The 26,047-nt window shown below is 35.0% G+C and overlaps 2 protein-coding genes and 1 pseudogene across 6 annotated transcripts; all 3 read left to right on the plus strand.

The window, feature by feature from the left end:
* Positions 1-10,400: 10,400 nt before the first annotated feature.
* Positions 10,401-11,568, plus strand: LOC147389641 (arogenate dehydratase 3 pseudogene; annotated as a pseudogene).
* A 3,747-nt stretch (positions 11,569-15,315) lies between these two features.
* Positions 15,316-20,435, plus strand: LOC147389642 (serine/arginine-rich splicing factor RS40-like). 2 transcript variants are annotated; one of them, XM_086418655.1, is made up of 6 exons: positions 15,316-15,466; positions 17,853-17,996; positions 19,062-19,174; positions 19,281-19,516; positions 19,625-20,062; positions 20,166-20,435. In XM_086418655.1, exons 2-6 carry the CDS (start codon positions 17,891-17,893, stop codon positions 20,182-20,184), a joined length of 912 nt encoding a protein of 303 aa, XP_086274781.1. In that variant the 5' UTR covers positions 15,316-15,466; positions 17,853-17,890; the 3' UTR covers positions 20,185-20,435. The 2 variants fall into 2 exon arrangements, with proteins under 2 accessions (XP_086274781.1, XP_086274782.1); XM_086418656.1 differs by lacking the exon at positions 15,316-15,466 and adding an exon at positions 18,542-18,875 and having other exon boundaries at positions 17,858-17,996.
* A 2,005-nt stretch (positions 20,436-22,440) lies between these two features.
* LOC147389643 (uncharacterized) lies at positions 22,441-26,047 on the plus strand. Of its 4 annotated transcripts, none has more exons than XM_086418651.1 (2): positions 22,441-23,233; positions 24,099-26,047. In XM_086418651.1, the coding sequence occupies exons 1-2, from the start codon at positions 23,141-23,143 to the stop codon at positions 25,776-25,778; spliced, it is 1,773 nt and encodes a 590-aa protein (XP_086274777.1). In that variant the 5' UTR covers positions 22,441-23,140; the 3' UTR covers positions 25,779-26,047. The 4 variants fall into 4 exon arrangements, with proteins under 4 accessions (XP_086274777.1, XP_086274778.1, XP_086274779.1 ...); XM_086418652.1 differs by lacking the exon at positions 22,441-23,233 and adding an exon at positions 23,245-23,383; XM_086418653.1 differs by lacking the exon at positions 22,441-23,233 and adding an exon at positions 23,402-23,653.

Consider the following 26,047-nt stretch of genomic DNA (forward strand, 5'->3'; position numbering starts at 1 on the left):
TTAGGATCTCCACCGTTACATCCTTTAAGAAGCTCAAAATTATATGGAGATTTTAAAAATCACCCCCCCCCCCTCCCCCCATTAAATTGGTGATATTAGGTTTACTTCATTAGAAAATGCAAGATTAGGTTTACCCCCATTGATCGTAAGTCAATGTTGTTTTTTATTTTTTTTTCACTTGATGTTTTAACGATGAAATTTTGATTTTTTTTTTTTATCCAATTTTTTATTTTGTAATTTAAGTATTTGAAGAGCATTTTGAAAGAAAAAAAAAATAATCAAAATTTCACTATTAAATCATTAAGAAAATGCAATGTTGACTTATGGCCAAAGGGGTAAATATAACCTTGCATTTTGGAAGGGAGTAAACCTAATATCGTCAATTTAACAAAAGGGTAAATCTTCGACGATAACTTGGTAGGACATTTAGTAAACTTTTCTTTTCTAAATGGTTCCTCGATATTGGTAAACTCACCTCTTTTTTATTTATCGTCAAGTTCACCACTTTCATTTACTATCGAACTCGACGCTTTCTATTTATTGTCGAGTTCACCACCCACCATTTTCAATTTTTTAGTTTTTTCAACTAAAATACATAGAAATATCAACTAAAAACTTGAGATAACGGCTTGTTTAGATGATTTCAACCCAAAAACTAATGGGGAAAAAAAGTGAAAAAAAAACCCTTGAAAATGACGTCTTCTTCCTCTTGAAATATTTTTTGATGGAATAGGGTCTTTGAAACTTGATTGAAATGTCAAAATTCTATTTTTTTTTTTTATGAAAACGATTAGGACATTCATTCGTGAGAAATGAAGTCTAGGGCTTGTTAAGAAAAGAAAAGTTTACTAAATGAAATATTAAGAAACCGCCTAAAACTTAGGGACTATTTAGAAAGAAGTTCCTTCGCGATGGTCCTTTAAGTAATTTCCCCTTCTTCATTCCTTAAAATTGGTGCGACGTATAAAAAAATGGCAAAGGAGACGTTGAAGATAAGTGCAAATATTCCATTCATTTCCTTAAATGTTGTGCAACATAAGCAACCATCCCCATCTGTAGGGTCATATCAAGTTATCAACTATAATAACTTGAACACTAATAAGCAATTAAACAGATTGAGCCATTTAATGCCCAACGAAGACCAATCCTAAGGATTTGTCCAGCTTGGATCACGTAAAGCACGATATTGCGTCTTGAAGGGCTTTTAAATCCACACAAACTTAGCCCCATTGAATCCCAAAAAGAACTTTCAAGTGTTTTTCAAGGTTTCCTCTCCAATTTCATTAGACTGACTTAACATACCTCCCACGTATTCATCGTGAATAACTGGAAGATAACTGGGTTTGGGGAGAAAATTGAAGGATTTTTTTATTAAAGAAAAGGTATTTAGGTCATTTCTCATTTGTCTACAAAATAAAAGCTAAGGTGTTGTTTGTTAAATTGAAAAAAATAAGTGTTGAATAGCATTAAGCGTTGAATTTAAGTGTTGAAAAAGTTATTTGTTTAGATGTGGAATCATGTTTATTACACATTGCTGAAGCTGGTAAATTATCTTTATTACCCTTACAATCATATTATACATTATTTGCATGTTTCAAATGCCTATTTCTTATCAAACATAATAAAATATATTATTTCTAATAAAATTAAAATATAATTCATTTTTAAATAATAAATAATACTCAAATATTCAATTTATAAATAATAATTTCTATTTATAAAAGCCCGCAAATTTCAAATTAAAAATAATAATGTCATACAAGTCACCAAAATTTGAAATCAACATTAAAAGAACTTAATTTTGGATGAATAATTTTCGATAGAAATGAAGGATGTGTAATTATAAAAGCACCCTATGAATTAATAAGGGCAACCCACACCATAACCAATTTTTTTTGTTTTTATGTGGGTTAAAGTTTTTGGAATGAGCAAATTTTTAGTGAGGATGGTCTAGAGATCATCCTCAACAAAAATCAGTCCATTTTGAAAATTCTAACTCGTCAAAAATAGTTTTCAAAAAAAAAAAAAATTGGGACGATTTACGGCTCTTGAACTTGTTTTGATAGGGTTAGAAGTTTCAGGATGTGCTGATTTTTTGTGATGATCTCCTCAATGTAAAGATCATCCTCATCAACAATCAACTTATTACAAAACTTTTAACCCATATAAGACAAAATAATTTAGCCATGGTGTAGGTTTATTAATTTGTGGGGTGTTTATATACTAATGAGAAGGTCATCCTCACCAAAAATCAACTCATTCAAAATTTTTTAACCCATATAAGACAAAATAATTTAGCCATGGTGTGGGTTTATTAATTTGTGGGGTGCTTATATACTTATCTATGGGATATAAGAGGTCATATCCTTTTAAGAATAAGGGCATACTTGTCCATGCTCAAAAAAACGAAGGGCATACTTGTTCGTGTCAAAAAAAGCGAAGTGCTTACCGCTTCAACACTTTTTTTCAACATCAAAATAGTACTGAATTTTTTTCACTTATTTTCAACAATAAGCGCTGAAAATATAGAGTAAACAAACACGCTATTTTGACAAAAAGTACTGAATTTAATTTTTTTTTCAGCAATAAGCGCTGAAAAGTAGCGCAAATAAACACTGCCTAAGTCAAGGGACCACATCGTTCATTTTAAAATTTAGGGTACTTTATATATTCATCAAAATACCTACATGCCCCCAATGACCTTAGTTTTCCCTAATAGATTAATGCAAAATAATCTTGTTACCATGGTCTTTGACTTGAAACCAAAATCCCTTTAGGGTGTGTTGGAAGCGAGAGTTAGTTGGAGTTGGAATTGATGGAGTTAGTTTTAAGTTCTCAAATAAATTCTAATGTTTGGTTTATCTAGGAATTTAGTCTAAGAGTTGTAAAAAAAAACTTCAACCCTTGTATTTTGCCAAGATCGACCATGACTCAATTGAGTCAATTTGGTTTTATGTATTTTTTTACAATTATATATAATTACAATTATTAATTTAAGTATTTATTATATTAAATAAATGTCATTTTGTGATTAAATATTTTCTTGTCACTTTATTTCATTATAAATTATAATTATTTAAATATAAAATTTATTTAATAAGCAATGAAAGTAAGTTAAATGATTAATATACAGAATGATTGAGCGAGTCAATTCGTTGTCTGGGATAAAACAGTATACTAAGATTTAGAGTAAGTCTAGCCTTACTAACTTAGCAAGATTTCCAATCTTATTAAAGATTGTTGAGATCACTTTACAGCATCGAAAAACATGATCTGGTGCCACATGGATTAGAAGACGGAATTTAATAAATTTTGAAGAAACAAACTTATACAAAGTTATTTTGCACCATTAAATTTTAATTTTAAATTTAGGAGTTTAGTAGCTGTCATTTTTCAAAATAATATATCATTCGGATCTAAGTGGATAATAGGTACAAATCCATATCTGATCCAGATTCGACTCAAGTTAAGGGACATCAGCCCATATCCAACCCATATGTTTCTTCGGATCTACTTCAAGGGTACAAACCCTCTAAATTTGGATCACTCAAATTTCAGATAAAATTCGACCTATTTTATGACCTATTCTAATCATCTTATTTTATTAAAAATAATTATCATTTAAATAGGAATCTATATCATGAATAATGTAAAGTGAGTTGAATGATTTATATTAAAGTAGTCAATAAGTCGGGTTTTGGACCGATCCAGTTCGACCCGCTATTGACAGTCATTGAATTTAGTTATCAAATCCATCTAGCTATCGGATTGGGTCAATCTAAGCCCATTTTATGATCGTGCCAAAATTGAGTTTTGAATGTAGGCCCGGTGGGTGGCCCGGCCTACTACACTATATTAAATAAAATAAATAATAATCATATTATAAATTAATAATGATCCCCTTACCTTCATGATATCTTCGAAAATAGGTTTGGCCTAGCCCGACTTGCAAATGACCTGAATGTTAATGGAAGTGGACCGTAGTGCTATCAATGGATCCAATCAGACCCGAAATCCAATCCAATAACTTTGGGTCTAGATCAATGTTTTGAATTTCGATAAGGATCTTATATCTTATTGGATAGGATCTAGATCAACCATGTTTCGATCCAGTAAGGATCCGATCTGATAACAAGTTAGAAAGTATATAAATTATATTTTATATTTATTGAGATGTGTGAAGTTGATTTATATTTTGTATATAAAATTGGATTTGGTCCGATCTGATCCTTATTTGATCGGAACCAAATCAACCCTAATCAGATTTGGACCCGATCCATTGACAGTCTTAGTAAACCGGGCTTGACTAAGGTTTTATTTATTAAGCCGGGCTCGGGCCGATATTTAGATGGTTTGGGTTAAGGCTTGATCTTTTAGCCTAAAAAGCCCGGCCCATTAAAACCCGATCCATTGACAACCCTAATTTATATACTAGATGACTCAAATGAGTCAATTCGATTATTGGGATTAATGATTTTTGCCTGAAGTTGTAAATCTCAACCACATAGGTGGGAGTTGTAACTCCAACTCTTATTTCCAAACACACCCTTAGTTTCTTTTCTGAAAGTCATTTATCTTCAACGTCTATGTTTGGGTAAAAATTTTACCTTATTTTTCAACATTAACATTAATTTACTTTAATTTTCAAATCTAAAAAAAAATTCAAGGATTTTCTGCAATAGATTAGGACAATGTTCAAAACAATGGATTGAAGATTAGAATTAATATGTTATAAAGGTAAAAGACGATTGAAAAAAATGGTACTTAGGTAATTATATTGTTGACATAAAAGAAACGATCAAGATCAAAAGAGCAAGTGATAAATCACCCTAGAAATTAAGGGAGGAGGTCAAGGGGGCATTCCATCAGATTGAAAACACAGGTGGGGTATTTCAAATATTTACCTTTATATTTAGGGGTTGGGAAAAAATTGGAGGAAGATGTGGGGTGGGAGAAACACGGTCTAAATCATAAGGGTCTCCTCCAATAATCTCCAAAACACAGGGGTATCCGCATAACTCAAAGCATTGAATGGGGGGCAACTGCCCCTATTAGTCGCTCCCTCGCTCCATGGTCCACCCTGCCTTCATATGCCAAAAACTTCTTTTGTGTTTTTCTTTTAGAAATATGATATATTCAGGTGAAACATTTTAACCCATTTAACTTCATCTTAAACCGAATTATTAATTTTTTTTACTGAAAATTCTTCATCTTCTACTTCTTCAAAATTTAGAGAGCTGTCTTTGGCACTCCAACTTTTACTTATTACACTCCAATAAAAAATACAGAACATAAATGAACGATTGAGGATGAATTGAGATGCCAATATATATATATATATATATATATATATGATTTTATTTGAGCCTAATCATACTTGTAAACAATTACTGAAATTGTTTGAAGAGTGTTACAATGTTACCTTAAGTTGGGATTATAATTTGAACAAAACCTTGACAATGTTTAAGAGTACCTTTTAATCTTTAATTGGAATGTGATAAATAATTAAAAATATTAGGGTGTAATAAGTAGAAGTTAGGGTGCTAATAGCAGTTCTTAAAGTTCCAAGAAAATATCATCCTTGAGATTGAAGTTTACGAATCTTTATCAAGATCGTAGATGAGAGCATTTAGGTATTTTTCTACTCATTTTTTAGAAGTAAAAAAAATCAGGTCAAAGGATTTACGTCATCATTTGGAAAAGATTAATGATTTTTGGATGCCCCCTTTGACATATGGCCCCCATTACAAAATCCTAGATCATTTGTCTCGGGATACATAGAATCACAAATTTTTTTTCTTATGTATATCAAGACAAATGATCTACGAATTTGTGATGGGAGCATGTGTTAGAGGGGGGTGTTAGGTTATCACGAAACTTTTGAAAACTCCATTGGGGGTATCTCAAATATACCCTAAAACGTGGCGGGGTACGTTTAAGTCACCCATATTATTATTCTTATTATTACCATTTGAACGAGCCTTGTCTTATCACTTTTGTTGATGTAATGATGAAAGTGATACTGTCCTTACCATCTTCAAAGTCTCATCCTAAGAAAATTCAACATCGATTGATTATTATGAAAGTAATAAAATTACGAAAATAGAGAGAAAATTATGCTAAAAAAATAGTCACCAAGGGATGGAAGAATTAGACTTCCATTAGTATTTTTTGAAACTGTCATGATCATGATTTCTAAACACGTTGATGGCAGTGTTGTCTCCAATGACTTTTCTTAGCATTGAAATTTTGAAGTATTATCCCTTTATGGAATGACAAATAAAGATAATTAACAAACAAAATAAATTAAACATTTTAACCCATTTAACAAATGAACAACAATTAAATCGTGGTCAAACTTGTTTGACATTTTTTTGGTATAATAATTAATTAGGTTTACAAATATTGAAGATATTTTGAATTTATACATAATTAATAGGAAATATATACTTGTCATCATTTTTTTAGACTATTAATCTTAAAATGGGTTATTTTTCAATCAATCTGATACTTCAAGATTTCTTATGTGATTGACCCAATCGTTGTTTTCGAGCATCGGTGTGGTGCTTGTGAAAGAAGCTCTAGTGCTTAAATTGGCCCATGTCATCCAATTCAGCCACTTTGAAGTTTATGATTTCTAATATTGATTTAATTAAACTATTTTCTTGTTAATAATCACCCTAATAGTGAGATCATAATGTTCATTTAGTGGAAAATTATTTTTCTTACCCTAAAGTCTTGATCTTTGCTATATAATAAAATAGACATTATTTAAAATAATAATGATTTTCTGACGTCCCCCCATACGCCCCCATCACAGAACCGTAGATGGGGGTGTATGTCAGAGGGGGGCATTAGATTATCACGATTTTATTTTAAAGTAAAAAATAATAATAATAGAAAACTTGTTTTGTCTTTAACAATCATCCTAATAGGGAGATGATACGTGTTCGATTAGTGGATAAACTATTTCATCACTCTAAAGTGTCGTTTTTTGTTGTATAAATAATAAAGTAAACTTTACTTTCTTTTAAAAAGTATTTTGTCTCTAACAATCATCCCTATAAGATGATAAGTCTTCAAATAGTGGGTAAACTATTTTCTTAACCTAAAGTCTTGTCTTTGTCATATAATAAAGTAGACCTACATTCCTTTAATAAATTAAATTTAATATGTGTTTGATTGCATATGAAAACGTGAGAGAAAATGATTGTCCTTGGAAAATGTAATTTTTAGGTGTTTGATTACATATTTTTTCTTGAAATTCAAATTCCCAATCAACATGATTTTCCATCTTGAGAGAAATTTTTTTTTTTTGGTCAATTAGTTCTTGACATGATTAGGTGCATTTTTTAGTTGATTTGATCGAGTTGAGCTGATATCAAGTTGTCTTGAGAGTTAGTTTTATCAAATCGATAAGAGTTGTGTAGATCGAATTTGAAGTTGACTTGTCAAGTTTTTAAACTTGCTAAAATCAATTCTTCTTTTACATTCTCTCACTTGCAATAAAATGACAAAATCTAATTACCACAATAAATTCTTCAATACTAATTATTTCAAAGAATTTGGATTCGTAAAAACACAAATTCCTTACAATCAAACAGACCCTAATGTCAATTTCCTATCATTTTCTATGTTTGATTGCATGGAAATTGACTTTTCATAGAATTTGAAATTCAAGAAAAAATAGTGATGAAAAATAAGTAGGGTTGGAAAATCAAATTTCATTGTTTGATTTTATTTAGATAAAATCATGAGAAAAATATACGAGAAAAAAGAAGAAGAAGGAGAGGAGGAGGAAGAGAACGAAGATAAGAGGAAGGGGAGAGGAAGAATAAGATGAGGAGGAAGAGGGAGGGGGGAAGATGTGGTGGTGGCGGTGATGGAGGTAAGTGAGGAAGAAGAGGGGAGAATATGGTGGTAATGGCAGTGGAGGTGAGGGATGGAGAAGGAGATAAATAAGAAGAGAGATAGAGAGAACGTGACCGGAGATGGTGATGACAGTGACAGTGATGACGACGACGACGAAGTTAATGTGATGGTAGTGGTAGTGAAAAAGAAGATATGAATGGAATATAATTGAGGATGAAAAATATGAGTGGATTTCACTTTCCCACCCATATGGGTGGGAAAATGAAATCCATGTTTTAGTAGACTTTTTGATTGGGGTGGAGAATGACTTTCCATGAAATTCATGTCTTTGTAGACTTTTTAATTGGGGTGGAAAATGACTTTTCATGGATATTTGCAATCAAACACTTGAAAAATATCATTTTTTACCTTATTTTTCATGTGCAATCAAACATAAAACATATCATTTTTTATTTATTTACGAGAGTTGCTATTGCCACAACAAGTTTTACTACCGCCACCAAATTGTGTGCAATTCTTTGCATGATTTATATTGGAATTGGCATGGCATTAGGAAAAGTTGGTGTAGCAATAGTAACTTTATTTTTTATTTGTTTTGTCGGACAAGACAATGGATCTCCCCAAATATCAAGCTATCGACCTAATATTATAACTTATCAACTTTATAAAAAAAAAAATCATTGGGGCCTGAGTCACCACCCCCCAATAATTCAGATTGGAACATTTATATTTTATATTAGATGATGACGTGTAAAGCTTTCGTAACCATTAGAAATCTGGACCATTGAACCCGTACAAGAATGGAAAATAACCAACCTCAAATTATCTCCGTTAAACAAACGGTCGAGATAAGAGATCACTCTATAATTTCCCAAGATTACTGTATCACTATAACATAAATTCAAATCTCTAGGAAATCCATGTTTTTTACTCATCTATCAACCGTTTGTTTAACGGATTATGTCCAACGTCATTTGAGATTAGAAAAGTTCCCAAAATATCCTTCGGACAAAGCTATAAATCGTCTTACCAAATATGAACCATTTCGTATCACGCAAATCACGGTGGCGTGCATCGATTGGCTAAAATATGTGGGGCCCACACTAATTGATCTATTTAACGTCACAAGAACTATTTATCGATAAAACCGTGTCCCTTTCATGTCTCAACAACTCAACATCACAATGCCTGCATGGGCAAACATTGGGGTGCACATTGGATCGGGTAAATCCGAGAATCGAACCAATCCAAAGTTTTTGGATTGGATTGGTTCGGATTGAACACACTCACGGTTCGGGTATGGATCATAAATAAACAAATCCGATTAATTTGGTTCGATTCCGAATTAGAGATATATAGAATCGAACCAATCCGAAAATCGAATCAAGTATATATATATATATATATATATATATATATATATATATATATATATATATATATATAATATATATATATATATTGAATTATTTAAAAATAAATTTTCGTTTTATTTCTCATTTTCTCTCTTCTTCTTTCTGTTAGAAGAACTGAAAATAGAAAACCTAGTCGTTTTTCTCATTCGTCTCCTTTACTCACCTCGCCTCGTCGCCTCGCCACCTCGGCAGCTCATCGGAAAACGAAGAAGTATTCTTGTTTGGATGGAGCGACGTCATTGATCTTCATTCTCCAATCGCAAAGGTACCAAATCCATCTCTCTCTCTCTCTCTCTTTAAATCTTTTGATTTTCTAGGATTTCAAATCTCCTACAATTAAAGTTTTTCTTTCTTTCTTTCTTATTATCTTACTGATATTAGGGTTACAGTTGCATCTGAATTCTTGCTCTTCTTTTGTCCCTCAATTATAAAAATTAACAATTTTAACGAAAATCTTGTGCAATTTTAGGTCTAGTAAAGTAATTAACGAAGATCTTCCTTCTCGAATTCTATTGTAGACTTTGAAAAGGATGGATCTTGAATATACTTGTTTGTTCTTTTTTCATAATTTATATTCAATAAGATTAGTCGATTAGGTTCCCTCTTTTACGAATTTTTTTATTTTTTATAATCCTATTGTAATTTCTCATCTAGAAAATCATGTTGATTGATGGTTATTTGGCCCATTTTTAACTTAGATATATCTAAATAATTTCCTTTTATTGTTAACATTTTTCATTGAATTTTATTTTTAGGAAAAATATATTAGGTGAGAAGGTTGTGAGCATTGAAATTAAGAATTAGCGATCTCATGATTTTTTTATGATTTTTATTACTATTAGATTGGTTCATTATTTTTTCATGATTTTTATTACTATTGAAAATAATAAGTATGAGAATCGAGAATCGATCCGAACCAAGATTGGATTGGATTGGTTTGGTTCCATAGGATAATTGGATTGGATCGATTCCAAATTTGTAAAACCGATCATGTTTGGTTCGATTCCAATTTTACCAAAATCCGAACCAATCCGAACCATGTGCACCCGTAGGCAAACAGCTAACCTACTGAAATAAACGCTACTCCCAATCTCATCCGATAAAAACTCAACCCATGCTCCTCAAAACCCGCAAACCCTAGAAAACCACCACCACCATCTCTCCCCAAACTTCGAACCTTGTTTCTCTGCTTCTTCTCCTAAAGATCAATCATGGCGGCCTTTTCATCATCAATTGGATCAATTTCTTCAAAATTGCCATCAATCCCCATCTCTCTAAGAAACCATCATCAACAGAGGACTCTAATTTTAAACTCTCTTAACGGATCTGTCCCAACTCCCAAACTTTCCAAGAAACTTAGGGTGGCGTACCAAGGTGTACCGGGCGCATACAGCGAATTTGCAGCCAAAACAGCTTTCCCCGACTGCGCCACACTTCCCTGTAGGGCCTTTGCAGAAGCCCTCTCAGCAATTGAGGTTGGCCGAGCAGATCTAGCCGTCCTCCCCGTCGAGAGTACCATGGAAGGGACTACCCTAAGAAACTACGACATCTTATTACAACGTGATCTACAAATTGTACAAGAAATCAACATTTTCGTTCAATATTGTCTCTTAGCCATGCCAGGTGTAAGAAAAGGGGAGCTTAAGAGGGTGATTAGCCATCCAATGGCTTTGGCTCACTGCGGTCGAACCTTGGCACAGCTTGGGCTCGATCATGAGCCTGTTGAAGACACAGCTGGGGCGGTTGAGCTTCTTCTGTCTCATAGAATGCTGGATACGGCTGCGATTGCTAGTTCTCGAGCTGCTATGTTGTACGGTCTAGATGTTCTGGCTCATGGGTTGCAGGACGAGTCGTGGAACGTGACCCGGTTCTTGATTCTATCGAAGGATCCACGTGTCCGTCGTACGAGCCGGTTCGGGGTTAAGACTAGTATGGTTGTGGCGCACCATAGCGGAGGTCTAGATGTACTTTTTAAGATTCTCTCGGCTTTCTCGTCCAGAGATATTAGTCTTACTAAGCTTGAAGTGAACCCAGTTTTGAAGGATGATGGGCTTGTCATGATATTGGATGCTCGTGAAGGCGTAGTCAAGGAATTTCCAAGTGTTTTGTTCGTGGATTTTGAAGGTTCAATGGATGATGTGAAGGTAAGGGATGCTATAAGTGAGTTATCTGAGTTTCCTGTGTTTGTTAGGATCTTGGGTTCCTACTCTGCCGACCCGAATATCTATGATCTTCAATGATTCTTCTCTTTCGTTTAGGAATCTCAGAAAAAAAAGAAAAAGAGAGAGAGAGAGAGGAGATTTTCAAAGATTTTGGAGTTAATTTTTAAAAAAGAGATTATATTGACACACCAACTTTTGCTAACGCCACCCCAATTCATATGTAAATCACCGAAGAATTGGCACACATCTTGGGGTTGGGGTTGGGGTTGGTGTGGCAATAGAAGATCCCATCTCTAATCCTGGAAGTCTCCTCTAAGTCAATTTGTAGGCTAATAGATGTATAGTCCACTATAAGTTTGTGCTTTATGTGACAAAGATCCCTTAGAGATGTTCTTCCTTAGTTGTGTTGCTCTATTTGGATAAGAAGGTTCTTCTCTCTCACAATATTACTATGTGAAATGGTGATGATCTATAGTGGAATTTTGATTTTAGAAGAAAATTTAATGACTGAGAGATAGAGAACTTGTCATACTAGTTAGTAGTTACTACCATGTTTCCTTTGTATGTATAAAGCTCGTTATGTTAGACAATTATTTCCTTGGTAAAAATAATGTAAAATCAATGAATTATAAGTTTTTTTTTCTTTGTCTCACAAGATCTAGTGCTCAATGTTTTCTAAATTTAATGTGCCTTATAAGACAATATTAGATTGTATTATAGATGATTGTTTCGTAAATTTCTATCTATTTTTTGAGAGATTATGTATTATGTAGAATGGTCTATTTCTTCATTATTGGGGTATATGGAAAGAGAGAAATTTTAAGACCTTAAAGATGGCTTCCATGATATTATGGTATATCTTGTTTCATTGGTTACCCACTTGAATCATATTTTCAAAGAGAACTTGTAAGTTTGGAGCAGAAATTGTTGTGTGGTTCATCCTTCTGTTGCTTTGGTAGGTCTTGATGGGAATGGATCCTCTGTAGTGCCCTGTAGCTCTTCTTCTACAATCCACAAAACATCGCTTTTTAAAAAAATAAGAAAATTAAAACATCCAAGACAATGAAAATAGACGGTCACTGAACCTCTAATTTTCAAACACTTTTTAACGGTGTAGTTTAAGTTTATGGTTGATGTGATATTCTCTTAATCATCAAGTGATATATAGGGCACTACAGAGGATCCGTCTCCCGGTCTTGACCTCAAAAATGTTTGTAGATTCTTTCTTCTGTAGTTGAATCTCTTTTATATCTCTATTAAAAACATGTATGTAATGTTATATCTTATAGTGGTGTCAATTAGTTAATTCTGGCTTAGATTAGTTGTATTCTGAATTGTAAATTATTATACTTAGTTCTAAGTCCTAGCGATGTCAATTTTGCCATAAAACATGTGATATCAGAATTGGAACCAAAAAATGCCTAATTTCCCATCTCGTATTTGTTACTGTTTATTTTGTTCTTATATAAAAGAAGAAAATTGAAGCATCCATCGACCCATGAAAAGGGCACTCCCAAGAATTTATGTCATTTTGAAGACAGACCAACTTTGTATATGGTGAGACATGACCCACATATTTATGCAAATATTTACATGTTAATGACCATACCGAAGAAGTATGAATGTAGAAAAAACTTTTTCTATTTCCTTTAATGTTCTAAATTTTCTAGAACACACTCATTATATCTCAAATATTTAACCAACCAGCGTTGGGCTCAGTGGCCAATGCCTCCCTCCAAAAAGGGAGTTGTCTTGAGTTTAAGCTCCCTCGATGGTGTGATTTTTTTTGTGGAGCAAGATTTTTGACGAGTCCAAGGGGGTTTATTTTGAAGACTTCATAATCAAGTAGGATTGGGTGTGTAGCATTGTTGTTTAGCGGGTTATTATTCTTGGTGTGACTTGGTCTCTTTGTTATTTTTGTGTCTTTTCTTTCTTTTCCTTGCTTGTTCTCAGCTTCATGGTCTTCTCAGCTATGCTATCAATAAAGATCCTTGATTTGTTGAGAAAAAAAAAAATGCCTCCTCCTTAGTCACTTGCAGATTTTTTCCCCGACTTACTCGATATGTGTGGTTTGTGGGGTATTGTACGTACTCCGAAGATTTGGGTGACGAGATATGGTGATTTAAGAGGTCAGTTGCCTTGTCCCTCTTGGTTGGGCCTACAGATCTGGAAACCCCCATCATAAAAAATAAAAATAAAAACTCAAATATTTTTAAATAACTCAGTCTTTTGGGGAGGAAGAAATACTAGAATAGACCTTGGCAAATAAGATTTGATTAGTTACAAGTGGGCCTAAATGGTCCAGTGCTAATGAATCCTCAAAGTTGTAGTTCAAGCTCGGTCCCTCTAATGGTCGTACTGGACCAAATAAATGCACAAATGTCCAAGCCCATCGTACAAGTATTCAGGTCCATTGTCAAATTTTCCTAGCTCCCAAGCCCAAATCCGGCATAAATATGAATCACGCCTACTTGACCCAGCCAAATGACTAATGAGGAATAGTAACACTACCCAAACCTGATAGTCTGATACAAGATGGGCGCGGTCAGGTCTGGGCCTGGTTCTAAGTGGGCCATGGTTAACCACCTAATAGAGTGAGAGTCTTATGGGCCCATGTCTAGGAATTGTGCTTTATTGATGATATACTTGGGTAATACTTTTGATGATGATGGTATCCTTGGTGTCCATTTTGAATCCATTTTGGCACCAAAAGTATGTGACCAAATGTAGCATACAGAGAAGATCAAACGCATACTCTTCTTTAGTGATTGTCATTCTCAGTTAAACAAATATAAAGTTTAGAGAAAAGAAGATGTAAACCAAGCCTCTAGAGAAGATCGAGGACGTAAATCTTTTTTTCGGGAGATAAAACATTCTTCTTAGCTGATCAAGAGTAAAGCACGCAGAGAAGAAGCCACGTGTATAATCTCTCAAAGACAAAGAAACAAACTAATCAACACTCTTTTTTTCTCTCTCTCATCAAAGTTCAATGTTTAATTAGAAAATAATATTTCGAAGAGTGAGTGTAATTGAGAAATGCATCCCTATTTAATCTTATATATGCATGTGAAAAAAAAATAAAAATAAATCAAACTCTAGAACTCGTAAGGAAGGATGTAAAATTCGTTGTTGACAACAATGAGTAATGATGACATTGTCCATTAGAAATATTATACAAGTTAATGATTCTCAAAGGGAAATTCTATTCTCAATCACCATCAATATGATTGTTGGGATGTTAGGGATTCCCAAGAAAAATGGTCTACGTATGATAAAAATGCATTAATTCTTAGAGTAACTCCAACGCTAATAGGCATATCTGCTAGGCATTTTATTGTGAAAAGTGTTTTTGGCTATTCAAGGGCTCTTCACTCCAATCGTATTAGTCAAAATGATTTTCCACAAATTTAACGATCGTAAAATGTTTCACAACTGCCATTGTTTAGTAAGAGAAATTTACTCTTTTCTTTTGCCTCTCCCACTTTCTCTCTCTGTCCAAAATATTTTAATTTAGAAAGTCAAAGTTTGAACGCGTTGAAGTGATTTCGGAGGGTTTTGACTCTGTAAAATGATAGTTGGGAGAAAATACAAAATCCAAATCTAATGCATTAGAGTTGCTCTTAAAAAATCAAAACTGTCATTCAGGAAATTTATGTTTTTCCTCAAATCCTAATCCTCATGTTGATGGATAAAAAATGTATATTTATTAGAGAGATTTTATTGCTACAATGACACCATCCCATTTCATATGTAAATACTAAATAGTTAGCACACATCTAGGGGTGGCGTTAGTAAAAGTTGGTCTGGCAATGGAAGATCTCTAATGCCGGCTTTTTGGTGAGAACAAATGCATTCTAATCAGAACAAACGAGTTAAAAATGCCACGCGTCATTTTCTCATTCGTTTAGTAATATTATAACACGGTCACGAGCTCCGTATTTAGTCAGATCTTTATCCTTTGGATATCTGGAATTAGGGTTTTCAGACCCTTCGTTTCTTTGATCGAAGGTTTCAAAGGTAAGAACTCCGAAGCCATCTTAAGTATTTGATCTTCAATTCGAGGACTTTAGTTCATTTCAACTGCAGATCTGTTCCATTTCCCAATCTAATGGTTATTGTTCTCTGTATAACACATCAAGTTTTTATTCTCAGATCCTTACATGTGGATGGTTTTTTTCCCCTTCTAGTTTATAGATCTGCAGCTTCATTTTTGGTCTGAGATTTGATTTGTTTTAGAAATGTTTTTTTATTTATTTAGGGCGAAATTGAAGTGTTTTCTGGTGAGTATCGTGGCTTGAAACGGCTGTATTAGATGTTTAGATTTAGATTTCATCCACAACACATAAGCTGATTTTACTTGAATTATTTTTTTTACAGCTCACATGAACTTCTAATATCTTGTTCTTCATTGAAATTATGATTTAAGCGTCCTTATTACGTTGTGTGTAGTCTGTAAGTTTGCATATGTCGATAGTATCGCGGGTATCAATCTCATGTCATTCACAAATGATACTGAGATGACTTGAGGGGGTTTCATGTTGGACGATTTTTAAAACAAATTTCAGATCTATGAACCAGATGTAGAAAAAAGTTAAAATCTCGATTTTGACATCTCTTCTCGTTTGGGAAAGATATTGAGGTGTCTTTTTTTTTTTGACAAGTAAGCTGGAGTGCTGGACCTGAACCCATGACCTCAAAATTGCTTTGCAATGTGTCAAACGAACTGATCAGGTCTAAAGGCCCAAATATTGAGGTGTCTTGAGAGAGTCATCTTGGTCTCGGTCAATTTTTAAATAACATGTGTATGTGGGGATGATTATCGTTCTATTGTTTTGTTACAAGTATTAGATATTAGACTGTAATTGTGATCCATTGTTTTTTCTATTCTTTTCTTTTATTTTTTAAACAAAATTTTGGAAAAGGGGGTGTTTGGAAGGTCGGGTAGTTGGAGTTAATTTTATAAGATATGAGAATGGAAGTTCAAACTACAATGTCAATTTACTGTAAAAAGCCTAGCAGTTTGTATGTGATTGGCGTCAGGGTGGATTTAGAGTGGGGGCAATGGGGGCACTTTCCCCCATAAGAATTTTCAAATCTACTAAGGATTAATGAGTTATTGCATCAGACAATAGCGGCGGATAAAAAAATCTGCTGCTATTGCCCCCACAATTTTTTTTTACACTCATTAGTTGCTCCCATATTTTTTCCCCTTTTACGTCGCCCCTATGTGGATAAAATCCTGTCTCCACCCCTGATTGGCGTGATGTGAATACTAGCTGACAGTTGTGAATAAAACAGATTAGCAAGATAAAGGGAAAATTACTAAAAGAGAGTTAATTTTTTAATTCATTATGAAAAAATAGTATTTTTTTAAAAAATTAGCAAAAATGATGACAGACGTGGAACTGTTCCGCGTTTTGTCAAATCGCTGGACTGTCCAGCATTTGAGGATTCTTTTCATATTTAAATACTAAAATAGTAAGGCTAGCTTTACTAACTTGATTTCAAATCTTACGTTGAAGCTCACCTTGTGTCGTCCAAAAACACGATCAGATTCCATAGGAATGTAGAGGACAAAATTATACGAACTTAAAAGAAAATTGAAATTAAAAATGGTTATTTTTTATCAGTAAACTATAATTTTAAATTTGGGAGTCCGGCATCCATCCATTTTCAAAACCTTGGATCCAATCCAAATTATTTTTTTTCCCCCTGAATCTGAGATTTTCTATGAAATCTAGAAATTTGTCGTGTTGGATTGCCAATTTGATATTTCTTTTGAGCTCAACTACCCTTAGTAAGATTTCAAATCTTACTAAATTAATAAAGGAAATATTTTTCTACAATGCTCGTACCCCTCACGTTGTTATGTAAAATGTTTGGAAAATGTAAAACGCTGGACAGTCCAGTGTATTAAATTGGTTTTGGTAATTTCAATAAAATTATTACTTTTTTGTTTATAATTACTTAAAAAATTAACACTCTTTCAGTAATTATCCCAAAGATAAATGAACTAAGAGAAGAGCTTCTTATCTGTTGATTCAGTTTATTTGTAAGAATTTGTTTGGTTCTTACAAAGAATATTTATTTATGCAAAAAAAAAAAAAGAGGGGGTGGGGGATGCATAATAATATAACAAAACATTTCAAACGGTTTATGATTTATTTTGGTGATACCAAAATGATACAAAAATTATATGGTTGTATTGTATCGATACCCCTTGACACTAATAACCACCTTCATAAGCAATCTTTTTGATGACTGGATCAATCTGATTATTAACTGAAATTTGAAATGTACAGACTGTTCTTTTAGTCCTCTATGTTTGTTTCCTTAATTTATTGAACTTTAGTTGACTGATTCAAAATTTTTTTTTTTTTTTTTGGGTCCTTCTACGTTGAAGGTTCAAGTAAGACTGCTCTCATCTTGTACATTGGGAAAATGAAGCCTATTTTCTGTGGCAACTTCGAGTATGATGCACGCCAATCTGATCTTGAGCGACTTTTTGGCAAATATGGGAAGGTTGACAGGGTAGATATGAAGTCTGGTCAGTTGATTTTTCCTTGATATTTTTTTATTTTTATTTTGGTATATCTATCATTTTATTTGTCATTTGAATTGGTTTCTTTCTGTTACCCTGCTTTTAGCTTCATTTTTGTCTTCTCATTGTGGCTTGGAAGTTGAATCTATTTTTCTCACAGAAGCCACGCTATTGGAAATATTTGCTAATTGTAGGCTGTTATTTTTTTAAAATAAAATAAATAACTACGTTGCAAGACTGAAACGAAAATTTCTTATTATAAATACAACTAATTTGCAATGGTCCTTGATCGATGAGAATTCATTCACAATAATTATTTCCAACCTTTCAACATGTTGTGGTTCCACAACAAGGCAAATCAGCTCAATGATACCTTGTAAGGGGGCATTAATTCTTTGGTTGCATGGCTGCAACATCATCCAAGACCACATGAAATGACGACGGCAATCCTCTCTTGTTGAGTTTTAGTGGGGGCTCAGATATTTTTAAGAAAAGCAAGTCTGTTTTTTGAAGTGCAAGCCCCCCAATACTCAACAGTTTCTTTGGCGCAGGAATACCTTGGCATATCCATGGATGGCTCTTCTGCATTTCATTTCCTGCCCGTGCCCGAGCTTCATCCTCTTGTGTTTTTTCACAAGGGCCGATCTGATCTGATCTGCAATGGAATACCATCTTACTCTTTCCCAAGGCACCATTGCCTTTCAATCCTCATGACCTTCGCCCAAGTCTTCAATTTCAGACATGTTTCAGGGTAAAACCCATGCCGATCACACATCCAGAGAGGCAGCAGAATAGATTGGGAAGGCACACTGTTCGGTGACCCAACATGAGACACACCCACTTTTGGATTCTTGTTCCTTGACTTCATTTAGTTCGTCAACCAAGGTCTGTTTCTGATTTTTTTATGGTCACATAGTTTCTAGCTTTAACAGTGTTGTCTAAGGCGTGTGGCATCTGTTATCGTAGAATCCTTTTAAGGGAAGATTCTGGAGTGGACTTCATACCCTGTTTGATTTTTTTGAAGAATGGTTTCCCTTGGTTCTGATTCCTTTACCAATCTGGCTTATATAGGATTTGCTTTTGTCTATATGGATGATGAGAGAGATGCTGAAGATGCAATTCGAGAACTTGATCGAAGGGAATTTGGTAGACAGGGACGCCGACTTCGTGTTGAGTGGACAAAGGTATTGTGCACAAGTGTTTTAATGGTGTTGGAGATTTCGCATTTTGATGGTCTCACCTGTTATTGATGATGCATTTCTTATAATCCCTCCAAATTCTTTCTCACAGCAAGAGCGTGGTACCAGGAGATCTGAGGGTTCAAAAAGATCTTCAGCTAATTTGAGGCCCACAAAGACCTTGTTTGTTATAAATTTTGATCCAATTCATACTAGGACGAGGGATTTGGAGAGGCACTTTGATCAATATGGGAAAATATCGAATATAAGAATTCGAAGGAATTTTGCGTTCATTCAGTATGAATTACAGGAGGATGCCACCAAAGCATTGGACGCTACAAACATGAGGTCAATTGTTTGTTTGATTTTTATTTATGACTAACCTTGTTTAAAAAATATTGTTTGTTTGAATCACTGATGTGTTTTTATTTTTAATTTTATAATTTGAATGTTCAGTAAGTTGATGGATCGAGTTCTTTCGGTGGAATACGCCGTACGAGATGATGACGAAAGAAGTGGGCCCAACCCTGACCGGAGGGGTCGTGGCAGATCCCCCGATAGAAACCGTGATCGTGGGGGATCACCTAGTCCTCATCGACGGGATAGGGATAGCCCTGATTATGGTCATGGCCCAAGCCCTAATAAGAGAAGCCGTGATCGTGGGGGATCACCCAGTCCTTATCGACGAGAGAGGGGTAGTCCTGATTATGGCCGTCGCCCAAGCCCTGAGAGGAGAAGCCGTGATCGTGGGCGATCACCTAGTCCTTACCAACAAGACAGGGGTAGCCCTGATTACGGCCGTGGACCAAGCCCAAACACCAGGCCTGAATCAAAGGACAGTCCCAATTATGACAGAGCTGAAAGTCCAGTCTACAAGAAGCATAGAAGTCGCAGGTAAGTTATTCTTCTGTGTTATCTCAGTCAACATCATTTATTTATTTATCATTCTCTACATGGAATTTTGAATTTTTTGCATTCGATATCATTGATGATGCAGTCCGGAGGAAAGATCTTGATATTGAGAAGTAAGCACTAAACAGATTATTAGAGGAATTCTTAAAGATTTTTATCTTTAGTATTCTCTCGCTCGTGGAGCTCAATTAATCAACTTTGTATTTGTGTTTTCTTTATTATTATAACTGTTGTGGAATTAAACTGTTAGAACTGCGACTGAATTTGTTACTTTGGACAGAATTTAAAAGAATGGGAGGGGGGTGGTGTAATTTTCTATTTTGATATTTAGATAATGACAAATGGTGGTTGGTAATTTTGTGGACCTCGCCTCATAAAAACCCCTAGCCTTGGAGCAACTGCATCCAAACATCTAATTCTATATTTTTGGGTGTATGTTTATTATTAAAACAACAACAGAGCATTGTCCCAAAGCATCTTACCTTGTTGAGATTGAGTTCACATGTGCCTTCCGTTTGTCCCTGTCAAAGTTCTTTTTGATTTTTCCTATTATTTTATGACTTTCAAATTGAATATTTCGGCTTAGGAGACTGTAATTGGCCTATGTTTAATATGTTTATTGGCAACTACGATCGATTCTATTTCAATTGAGTTATACTTGTGATGGGGCCTGTTTGGCTGTATTCGAGGGATTTCAATTCTTGAATTGTTGACGTCTCGTAGAGATTCTTTCTATTGGTTTATGGGAACGCTTATAATTATATCATCAAGCGTTATAATTGGAAAATTCTCAACAAGGACTGCCAAATAAATAGCATACAAGGTAGGATTACCTGGATTTTTTGAATGAATAAATTGGTGGTTGATCCTATTTTGTAATAGTTCTGTTGCGAGGGCCCACATTCAACTTGGGTCACTAAATGCTTATAAGGGTTGGAATTGGGCTCAGGGTCAAAACCGACCCATTCTCTGTATCCTAGTAGAGGAAATATCCCCTAAATACTCTCTCCCCTCTCTTTCTTTTCTTGATTCATTTACCTCAAGTGAAAGAGAATTTTCTCATAACTCATCAATCTCAGAATTAAACAATTTTCAAGGTGTGGTAAATTGGTTCTAGTGTTGCAATACAAACTTTTTAGAGAAAAAAAAAATTAGGATAATGTAAGAGTCTGTTTGGTAACACTTCTGAAGTCTGAATGGAGGTGGTCCACCACCTTTCAAATTCAGACTTAAGAAGTTTTATTTCTGTTTGTTTCATTTCAGGTTTCAGATTTCAGAATTGATATGGGGAGGGGGGAATGAAACTTTGAAGTCTGATTTCTAGTTTCCAGACTTTAGAATTCTGAAGTGTTAACAAACATAGCCTTTGGGGAGTATTGTAACAAAAATGAAGAGAAAGTTGGTAAGTGTACCATAAGGATTAAAGCTGGTAAGTTTTTTCCTTTGTTATCACCTGTCATAAAGTTGTTGTGAAAGGGACAATGGGATAGAAAGTGATGTTGTCGTAAAAAAAAACCATCATCATGAATGTCGACTGTGGTTGGTTTGGTGTTCTTGTTGCCATAAATATCAATTTCCACTACCATTATTGTTGTGTCCTAAGGCTTCAGTCCACCATAATCATCAACATTCCATAAGTTGAAGGCTACATGAGTCTTGTATATACATTTTATTTTGTTTATATCCACATCTTATGTTATTGAAAATACACTCATAGTTACATTAATGCTGGAGTGACATCAGTGGGGGACACATAGGGAGAGGTGCGTGTATGCCCGTAGATGCATTTTCTCTGAGATACGAGTAAAATGCATTTATGGACATGCGCGCATCACGGCTAAAAAAAAAAAAATTCAAAAGAACATGGCTTGAGAAGCGTCATGTTGGAGTGACCTCAGCGAAAACACATGGGGACACCTTGACGAGGTGCCGTGCATGTTCATAGATGCGTTTTACTCGTATTTTGGAGAGTGAGATTTCTCCATGTTCTTAGGTGCATTTTACTCGTATCTTGGAGAGTGAGATTTCTCCATGTTGCATGTGATACAAATATTCAATTGGTGTTTTATAAAAGAAGATTGATGTGGCTATAGGTGATCTATGCCAAAAGTCTTCAATTTTGCCCCTAGAGCTGATGATCAAACACGTGCAACTCAACAAGGCGACTTTCCAAAAATCATTCACCTCTCTCCATGTCCCCCATGGCACATCACTAACCAGGGGCGGAGCCAGGAATTTGTATTCGTGGGGGCAAATTACAAATAGAAAAATTTTCTGATTTTCTATGAGGGCAAAGTAGTTGAATGTTAAAAATTTTTGTGGGTCAAATTACAAATAGAAAAATTTTCAAAATTTCTGCACGGGTAAAACAGTAGAATGTTAAAGAAAAATTAAAAATTATTAGTACCTCCCTATTGATTTTAGAAATTCTTGTGGGGCAATTGCCCCCACTGTAAATCCGCCCGTCACTAGCGTAAATTTTTTCAAAAAACCAACTTCAAATTTCGATCTCGTCCGTACGCGCTTTATTTCAGCCGCAGGATCTAAAATCATAATTCCTCACTCTGAAACTAGAGTTCTCTGTCATAATAAGTAAAGAGTCAGGCTAGCCTGACTAACTCAGTAACATTTCAAATCTTACTCAGGGTCATAAGATCACAATGTGACATTTAAAAATAAGATCCGATGCCACAGGGACATAAAGGACAAAATTTCAAGAACTTTGAAAAATAATTTAAAAAAAAATTTCATGGTTGAATTTTAACTTTAAATTTAGAAGTTCAGTTTCAAACCCTGGGATGAAGCTCAAAACATATATATATTTTTTAATTTGCTGAATCTGAGTTTTTCCAAGATCCAGTGGCTGTGGTGTTGGGTTGGAAATGTGGACCTTTAGTAAGAATTGAAAACTTACTAAGTTAGTAAGGAAAAGTGTTTTTCATAAGTAAATAATACAGCTTAGCTACAGAATCCGTGGCAGAGAGTGGTCTAACCATCCATGGGTGATGGGATTTGAAAACTTCTTTCATCAGAGAAGATATTTGAAGTTGAGATTTTTGAATGTGGGGTATCTTAATTTTGAATCTGTATTCTTCCGATAAAGTTGAAGCACTTTCTCTCTTTGTGGTCCAGCCAAGCTTTTTTCTCTTTAAGGTGACGAAAGAACTCTCTTGTGGGTTTTTTATTCTCAGGTTGAACAGAAACCAAAGTTATCTATTTTATGATCAATAGGGTTGAAGATTAAGCTATTAAGATACTTTTCTGGGAAGATATCGAGTTTCTGTAATCTGGGTATCTCTCAAGGTTGGTCTTTAATGCTATTTTGCTTGTTAAAAGTAGATCTCTTTGGATATTAGAGAGAGAGAGAAAACAATAACTGTTTGGATTGTTTGCGAAGATAAAGTTTTTTAAAGGTATATTTTCACTAATTTCCTTGTGGGGTTGGTATAATTTTTAATACACTATACAGCTGTAAGGAAAGACCACTGTTGTCTCTAGCCTTCAAAGCCAAGTCTCTCTCTCTCTCTCAGTAAGAATTTGTTCAAATGTTGCAGATTATATAATTTACTTCAGGTAGAATTTAGCTTCAGCCGATCTATTATAGAAAAACTAGGCCTTTGGGTTAGATCTCTACTTGGGGGTTTCAGTAATTTCATCCATAAGTCCACTTCTACTTTTCTCTGAAAACAAAGGGTTTTAGCTGAGCATTTGAAGTGGAAGCAGTTGAAAACCGTTACTTTAACCTCTCTCTCTCTACTCCTTAGTCATTTCAATGTTCCTTGTGGGGTCTTTTATTTATTTACATTTTTTATAGGTACTTTCAGTTTGTTGCTCTCTGTCTCTTCTTTCAATTATTATTATTATTATTTTTTAATTTAATTTAGTTTTGATGATTGCAACTTCTGCTCCTAATTTTGTATAATACAAATCTCTTTTATTTATTTATGAGAAAAAAAAAATAGCCTTTCTTTTCAATTTGGGTCTCATTGTTCATACCTTGGGTTCTCTTAATTTGTAGATCAATACCCAAATTAAAATTATGGTTGAATGTGGAGGGGAAGAGGGTTTGGTCGATGCCCAATTGGCCGAAGACTGGCTATCGCATGCTCAAGCCCTTGTTCCGATCGCACTAAAAAGAGCGAGTGAAGCAAAGGGGTTCCCGGGTCGATGGAGGATGATAATTTCCAAATTAGAGCAGATCCCATCCCGCCTATCGGATTTATCCACCCATCCTTTCTTCTCAAACAATGCTCTCTGCAAGGAACAATTGGAGGTTGTGTTGAAGACATTGAATGAGTCGATCGAATTGGCAGAGCTATGCATGGAAGAGAAATACAGGGGGAAGCTTAGGATGCAAAGTGATCTTGATGCATTGTCTGCCAAGTTGGATTTGAATTTAAGGGACTGCGGTCTCTTGATCAAGACCGGTGTGCTCGGTGAGTCCGCCATGCCTTTGGTCGTCTCACATTCTCATTGGAATATACGAGAATTGCTGGCTCGGCTTCAGATTGGGCAGTTGGAAGCGAAGCATCGAACACTAGACAGCCTTGTTGAAGCCATGGAAGACGATGAGAAGAATGTGTTAGCTGTGTTGCAACGCAGCAATATATCATCTTTAGTCCAATTGCTTACTTCAACATCTCCTAGGATTCAGGAGAAGACCATCACTGTAATCCTCTTGATTGCGGAGTCGGGGAGTTGTGAGAATTGGCTTATTTCTGAAGGTGTGCTTCCACCTTTGATCAAGCTCATTGCATCCGGGAGCCCAGTTTCTAAACAGAAGGCAGCAATTTCACTCCAAAAGTTGTCAATGTTGATGGAAATGGCCCATTTGGTTGTTGGGCATGGTGGCATTGGTTCATTGATTGAGATCTGTAAAACCGGGGAATCGGTTTCACAGGCTGCAGCAGCAGGAACGTTGAAAAATTTGTCGGCTATGCCAGAGATGAGGCAGAATCTTGCTGAAGAAGGGATCATCAAAGTAATGATCGATATCCTTGACTGTGGGATATTGCTTGGTTCTAAAGAGTACGCTGCTGAGTGCTTGAAGAATCTCACTTCTAGCAATGACAATCTTCGAAGATCTGTTATCTCCGAAGGTGGAATTCATTGCCTTTTGTCTTACCTCGACAGCCCATTGCCACAAGAATCTGCAGTCGGTGCATTACGGAATCTAGTCGGTTTGGTTTCTATGGAAGTTTTGGTTTCGCTTGGTTTCCTTCCCCGCTTAGTCCATGTGCTCAAACATGGATCCTTGGGTGCACAACAAGCCGCCACATCAGTAATTTGTAAGGTTTGCAATTCAACAGACACGAAGAAATTGGTTGGTGAAGCCGGTTGTATTCCTCTGCTTATAAAGATGTTAGACGCTAAAACCAATGGTGCAAGAGAAGTTGCGGCCCAAGCACTGTCAAGCTTGGTGACTGTTTCACAGAACCGAAGAGAAGTTAAGAGGGATGAGAAGAGTGTGCCGAATCTCGTCCAATTGCTTGATTTGAGCCCTCAAAACACTGCGAGAAAGTATGCTGTGTCCTGCCTTTGGTCTTTGTCTTACAGCAAAAAATGCAAGAAACTTATGATCTCGTATGGAGCGATTGGGTATCTCAAGAAGTTGTCGGAGATTGAAATCCCATCTGCGAAGAAGCTTCTTGAGCGATTGGAGAGAGGGAAATTGAGAAGTTTGTTCAGCAGAAAGTAGTGGAGGGAGGAGATTCACAAGTTTCCTCTTTCTTTAGTGGAATGTTTGTTCTTGTGTGACATTTGTTTCATTGTCTTTATGAAGCAAAGTAGTCAGAAGTGATGATCCTTTTCTTTGCACTTGCATCGTCAATCTAGATTCTGAAACTAAAAATTCTTGCTAACTGCACATGGGTGTTTTTGAATTAATTTCTGTGTTTTTATCTTAGAAGAGTCTTGTATCCCTAGTTCTACTTTTCAATCATCGTAATTGATTTTAAAATTTGTTCC

This window comes from Akebia trifoliata, chromosome 12, assembly GCF_017979445.1.
Source record: "Akebia trifoliata isolate Shusen 1 chromosome 12, ASM1797944v1, whole genome shotgun sequence".
NCBI classification, from domain to species: Eukaryota; Viridiplantae; Streptophyta; class Magnoliopsida; order Ranunculales; family Lardizabalaceae; genus Akebia; species Akebia trifoliata.

Bases quoted from the DNA above. Each gene is read 5' to 3' on its own strand.
- LOC147389642 (XM_086418655.1), top strand. From the start codon at position 17,891: ATGAAGCCTATTTTCTGTGGCAACTTCGAGTATGATGCACGCCAATCT. The intron at 19,175-19,280 runs GTATTGTGCACA...TCTTTCTCACAG, and splicing joins TTCGTGTTGAGTGGACAAAG to CAAGAGCGTGGTACCAGGAG. The intron at 19,517-19,624 runs GTCAATTGTTTG...TTGAATGTTCAG, and splicing joins TTGGACGCTACAAACATGAG to TAAGTTGATGGATCGAGTTC.
- LOC147389643 (XM_086418651.1), top strand. From the start codon at position 23,141: ATGTGGGGTATCTTAATTTTGAATCTGTATTCTTCCGATAAAGTTGAA. The intron at 23,234-24,098 runs GTGACGAAAGAA...CTTAATTTGTAG, and splicing joins CAAGCTTTTTTCTCTTTAAG to ATCAATACCCAAATTAAAAT.